General features: G+C 39.6%; 1 protein-coding gene across 2 annotated transcripts in view; it reads right to left on the bottom strand.

The window, feature by feature from the left end:
- Positions 1 to 881: 881 nt before the first annotated feature.
- Gosr1 (golgi SNAP receptor complex member 1) overlaps positions 882 to 6,401 on the bottom strand; it is a 42,924-nt gene continuing 37,404 nt past the window's right edge. For both annotated transcript variants that reach the window (XM_013016582.1, XM_013016583.1), the window contains exons 8-9: positions 3,486 to 3,568; positions 882 to 1,416 (exon numbers count right to left, since the gene is read on the bottom strand). In XM_013016582.1, the coding sequence (XP_012872036.1) occupies positions 1,292 to 1,416; positions 3,486 to 3,568 (208 nt within the window). In that variant the 3' untranslated portion in view covers positions 882 to 1,291. The remainder of the gene's footprint in view (positions 1,417 to 3,485; positions 3,569 to 6,401) is intronic.

Here is a 6,401-nt window from a genome sequence, read left to right as displayed (position 1 = left end):
ACTTTCAATCTCGTGGCACAGTTGGAGGTCCATACAATAAATATCACATTCAATTCCACCAAAAAGGCCAGTTCCCCTTTGTGAGGAGCATAGGTGCTGCAAGTCTCTAAGATACATGACAGTTCAGTAAGACAAGGAACAAATTTATAGAAACCAAGAAATGGCTTAAACTTGAAAAGAATTCTGATGCGTAGTTTAGTATCTTGCTGCTGTCCAGAAGATGGGTGCAGGCACACATCAAATCTTTCACAATTACTTGCAACAGTGGAACCTCTCTCTGGATGTTTGGAAAAGCTTAACAGATTTGGAATGAAAAGATTTTCACAGGATACCAATGCACTGCTCCTAAGTTGCAGAGCACTTATAAATGCAACCATTTGGATAGCAACCCTGCAATGTCATTTAAAGACGTGTGGCTTCACACTGGAAAGAGTGCCCTCTGGGTGGCTGGTGCGAGCTCTGATGTGGTGAGAAGCACAGGGCACTGACAGACCACAGCTGTTCGTTTCTTTGTCATGGGAGGACTCAGATTTCATCGTCTTTAGTAGCAATATATACTAATATAATGAAAAGAGCTTTTGAAAAAAATTAAAACTATTACTGGTTCCTTAAAAAGAAGAGGCTTTGTCATTGTTGATGTTTTTTCAGTAATATAGTTGACCCAGTGTATTCACAACTTAGAAGAAAAAGACAAACCCTTTTTTGAGTAATCTCCATGTCAGACAACCACAAACATGTTCAAGTTGGTTTATCACATTTCAAAGAATCTGTGGAAAGTGGAATACCAAAATTTTCCTTGAATACCAAAGAGTTGGGGACACAGAGTAGAAATCTAAAGCACAGATTATCAAGAAAGGACTAGTGATTTATCATCATGAGTGTTAAATAAAAGGACAAGAATTATTTTTATTCACAACCCAACCTGGTGGCCGAAAGAAAAGCAGTCTTTGGATATAAAGGAACTTGGTGTTCTGAAGCACGCAGCTGTCCCTCAGGCTTCAACATTCTCACTGAAGCACAGAAACTCTGTTTTTCATTGGTTTACTTACCTCCTAGGGAGACAAACCAATTGAAAACTGTTTTTCTTTTTTAAAATTAAAAACAGAGAAATGTGTGTTAGAAAAGACAGCACAGAAAAACCGTGGCTTCAGCTCAACCCGACCACATAACAGAGCCCATCATTTCAGTTTTGAATTCATCCAGGTGGTCAGGCTAGTGATTGACAGTCAACTTCTCCTTCCCATTTTTCCTTATTCCAGATGGCGGCTCCAAGTGTCCTGGAAGGTACCCATCAATGGAAAGCATACAGCAGCAATAGGATGGTACAGATGCCAATTACACCACCTAGGATGAGGGAGTCGCGCCGTTTCCTAAGGTTGATTCTCTGGATCAGGCTGTTGACAGCAGGAAAACGATCTTTGGGAATCTTTATTAAGGTCATGCATGAAAAGCCTCTTTGGAGAAGTCACTGGAAGCACATAGAGTGGTGGGGAGAGACCAGAAACAGTAAATGAGAGATGAAAAGAGGGGAAGAAAATCACACCGAGGATGTCTTCACAAACACACATTCCAAAACTAGGGCAAATTCTCATCTCTTGTTCTTGTGTGTACTGTACAAATAAGAAAAGTGATAACCTCATATTGAGTGATTCCTGACAAGCTTCAGGTCAGGGTGGGAGTCAGTACAGTCAAGAGCAGAGAAGGTCTGCAGGCAGAGGCACAGAAGACAGGAGTGCTGCTGAGGGTTTAAGAAAACCCAATCCTCTTCCCTTCAGGTAAGTAACCCTTTTAGGAGTCGGGCAATTTGGCGGGAACTATGGCATATGCAATTTGGCGGGAACTATGGCATATGCAATTTGGCGGGAACTATGGCATATACAATCAGGCACTGGAGAATATTTAAATTTTTAATTTTATTTTGCAGCAGAAGGCAGAATATAGTAGGAAAGAAGGTTAAAAAGCTTTACTTGGCTGGGCACTGATGGCTCATGCCTGTAATCCTAGTTACTCAGGAAGCTGAGATCTGAGGTCTAGCACCCAGTTAAAAGCTCATTTTTATTCACAAAGTAGCCTCTGTTGTTGCTGGCAACTAATTTCACAGTTTTAGAAAGGAGACCAAGTTCATAGTTTACGGAAGAGCTAGGCAGATGGTATATGCCTGTAATTAAAGCACTGGGGAGGCAGAGGCAGGAGGCTTGAGTTCAAGGCCAGCCTGAGCTATACTGCAAGACTGTCTCAAAAGAACAGGGGTTGGGGATGGAGCTCAGCACGCACATGGCCCCAAGTTTGACCCTTAGCACAACAACAACAAAAAAGAACATGCCAGCTTGGGCAACAAGACCTTATTAAAAAGGGGGGTAAAGAAGAGGCCTATAGCATGATTTCATGAAAAATGCCAACTAAAATTTGAGTGTCTAATTTGCTATATACTACTATCTTGACCTGAGCCAAGCCACTTTTCTGGGCCCAGTTTGTCATCTGCAGAACAATAATAATTTCCACAACATCTGTGCCAATGATGAAATAATGCATAAAGCTATACTATGTAAACTGAACAGAACAGTATGATTTTGGATATGTGCTTTCACACTAGGGCAACAAGGCAAGAATGAAACTCACAAAAGACTAGGTAATACCACCAACCCCCGGGATATCTTTTTCCTAAGGCAATCAAAGGGATTGTAAATAATCTAGGGCCAGAAGATATTAAGCTTTTGAAAATTATAGGTCCTTCTTCCCATACTTGGGAAGAAAATTTGTCAGAGAATAAAAAAAAAAGCTTCAGAATGGCAGGTTAGCAGTGCAGGACTTCTCAAAAGGATTTAGTAAGCTTAATTTTATTTTTTTTAGCTTAATTTTAAATTGGGAAACCAAACATAATGAAAAAGTAGAGGTCATAGTATATAAGCAGTCTGTCCTGGAATTCAGCCTATGCACCCAATCAGCACCCTCTACAAGAAGTTATAACACAAACACGTATACTATAGGCTGGTCTTTCTGACCTCTTCCAAGCATCTGCTGCATGTTCACTGAACTAGGAAAATAATTTAGGGTTTTTAGCTAATAATGTATACCAGAAAGTCCTGACACAGATTCTGAACTTTTATATTTGTCTATTTACTATTTTTTGGGGGGGAGGGGAATAGGATCTCATTTTGTAGATCACACTGATAGAGAATTCATTGAGCAGTCTGGGCTGGCCTTGAACTTGCAAGTCTGTCTCTACCTCCCAAGTCCTAGGTTTATAGGTGTATACCTCTATGTCCATGCCAAACTTTTAAATATAATCTACTAGTATTAAACCTCTGGTGTTCAGACTGGAAATGGTACAAAATAGCATGAACTTATAAAGGTATTTGTAGTGTGCAATTACTGAGGTGCTTTACCCCTACTCATGCTGGCTACCTGATTATCTCTCCCCAACCCCCAAAGAAAAGCATAAACATGCCCCAACATAAATTTCAAACTTTCAACAAAAAGGATACTGGCCAAGGTGTTCATTTTGCTGTGAATTGACTTCAGCATTCCTCTCTGAGAGGTCATATTTTCCTTTGTTGCCATAGCAATGCTTTAAAAAAAAAAGTAATTAAATTGGCATTTGAGAGACTGCCCTGAATGGATTCATCATAACCCTAAAAGTAAATAGAAAACTACAGTGAGCACTATTATCTTGATAAACACCAGCAGGAAAATGGGGGAATGGAGGAAATCACTCCCCGCCCACTTTCCCATTGCCCTTTATCTGAATGATCCACTGCTACCAATGTATTTTCTGTTTTCTTCAAAATAACAAATGAAACAAGTCATTAACAGACAAATCATATTACAAAAGCATCTGCAAATAGTTTTAAAAGTAACCAGTTACCAAAATATTCTTAATCAGGAAAAACTGTTGAGAAGGAAGCTCAGACATAAACATAAAAATGGAAATACAGTATGTATTCATATACAATTGGCATTCAATTAATAAACAAATTGGGTTTTAAAATTCTACTTGAGAATCACTAAGCAGAATTTGGGACATTGATGCAGCAACATTATGCTGGGTTTCCAAGGAGCTGACAAAGATAATAGTCGCTAAATATGACTGTCAAAGAGGGGGAAACTTCAGGAAGGCAGTCTCTTTCATGTGACTATTCCAATGTCCTGTTTTAAAAAACATCTGAGTTAATGCCTTTTTTGTAACTCACATGCTACTGGCTTGAACTTCTAATAATTTGATCTACCCCAGATACCAATGAACACATTTTTGGACAAGTGAAGCCTCAGAAAAAAAGATCATCAAGTATCTTGTTGAAATGAGATATGTGGGGGGGGGGGGAGAAGAGGGAGGGAGGAAGAGAGGGAAGGAGTATGGGCAGGGAGAGAGGGAAAGAGAACTCTAAGCAAATGACAAATGACTCAAAATGTTAATTAAGACAGAAAAAAGAAACAACAGTGTATAAAGGACAATGAAAACATCTGAAGAAGCCGGGCGCTGGTAGCTCACGCCTGTAATCCTAGCTACTCAGGAGGCTGAGATCTGAGGATCTCGGTTCAAAGCCAGCCTGGGCAGGAGAGACCGTGAGACTCCTATCTCCAATAAACCACCAGAAAACCGGAAGTGGCGCTGTAGCTCAAGTGGTAGAGCGCTCGCCTTGAGCTGAAGAGCTGAGGGACAGCGCCCAGGCCCAGAGTTCAAGCCCCACAACCGACAAAAAAAACAAAACAAAACAAAAAAAACATCTGAAGACATCCCACAAAGCCCATTTCCCCAGAGAACAAAAAGCTAAGAAGGCACAAAATGAGTTTAGTGTGCTGTGGAGTTGCTTGGAGAAGTTGACCCAAGAGACAGGTATTTAATGGTCACTGAAGATAAGAAAAGAAATGAGGGCTGTTGACAGGCAAATAAGAGACATCGAAAGGGAAGAAGAAAAAGTAAGCAGGTGATGTGTTAAAGAAGGCCCAGCAGGACAAGAAGATGATCAGGTCAAGGAAGGATGTGAGCAAGTTCTATTCAACTGGGGTGCAGGAGATGAGAAGCAGCTGGCAGTCCTGTAAGTGACCAAGTCACTGTAGAAAAACCATCTGGACTCAAGAAGATCCCAGAGTTGTGAGTGCTGGTGGCTCATGCCTATGATCTTAGCTACTCAGAAAACTGAGATCTGAGGATTGTGGTTCAAAAAGCCAGCCCTGGCAGGAAAGTCAATGAGACTCTTATCTCCAATAAACCACCAGAAAATTGGAAGTGGTGCTTTGGCTCAAGCGGTAGAGCACTCGCCTTGAGCTGAAGAGCTCAGAGACAGCGCCCAGACCCAGAATTCAAGTCCCACAACCACCATCATCAACAAAAAAGATCCCAGAGTCCAGGTCGGTCACCAGTGGGGAGCTGTCCAAATAGATGAGGGCTTGGATCAGTGGACACTCTCCTCTGTCCCCAGGGTATTGCGATAGCTTCCGCTAGCCTTGAATTTATGATCCTACCTCAGCCTAAAGAGTAGAAATGGGAATTGACAAAATTCTTTTTGAAATTTACATCAGTCAGTATCAGAATTCAAACCTATGAATCATATATTCCCCTGGTTTTAAAACTGGAACTATCACTATCTCCTGCATACGCTGACTCACAAATGGGTAGAAATTAAAAAATGAGCACTTTGCACTTGCATTCCTTTGAGAAATGGATATGATCATCATACATAAAGTTATTACCTTGTTGAAGATGCATGGTTTCCAAACCACATAAAATATATCTATCTAGACATACTTTCACATCTCATTCCATCATTTAGAGTTGAGCTAAGTGAAATCTAGACTATTATTTCAATGCTCAAATACTTAGAGGCACTATATAAGTTCCAAATAATATATAATGCTTTTAAAATAATAAATCATTGATGTGCTTATTGGAATTCAACTTTCTTATATGATGTAAACTCATTTTCAACAACAGACAATACTAGTTACACATTTAAATCTAAATAAACTTTTAGTTCTTTTTAATAAATTGTTGTCAAAATCTATATTCAGTTGTACAATTTTTTTATCTTCTTTTTTAGTATTGGGGATTGAACCCAGGATGTTGCATTTGCTAGGCAAGTGCCTTGCCACTGAGCTACATCCCAATCCTCAAGTTGTACAATTTTTTTTAAATGTAACTCCAATATGAAAAGGTAAAAGGTGGATGACAAAACAATAATTTGAACTTATATTTTACTTTATTCATATATAGGTTAACATAACTAGCTTTATATTCAGTAAAATTTTACTTGTGATGCCTGTCATACTTGGAGACAAAGGATAATATTCAACTAAAAGGCTTCCAGTAACATTTTTTATTTTTTTTATTTTTAGTAAGTTAATAGTTTTTGTTTTTTTTTTGGGGGGGGGTCCAGTCATGAGGCCTGAACTCTGGGCCTGGG

This window comes from Dipodomys ordii, unplaced genomic scaffold, assembly GCF_000151885.1.
Source record: "Dipodomys ordii isolate 6190 unplaced genomic scaffold, Dord_2.0 Scaffold31, whole genome shotgun sequence".
Classification (NCBI taxonomy): Eukaryota; Metazoa; Chordata; class Mammalia; order Rodentia; family Heteromyidae; genus Dipodomys; species Dipodomys ordii.
Note: the sequence above shows the minus strand (reverse complement) of the source record. Positions and strands in the feature narration are given on the sequence as shown.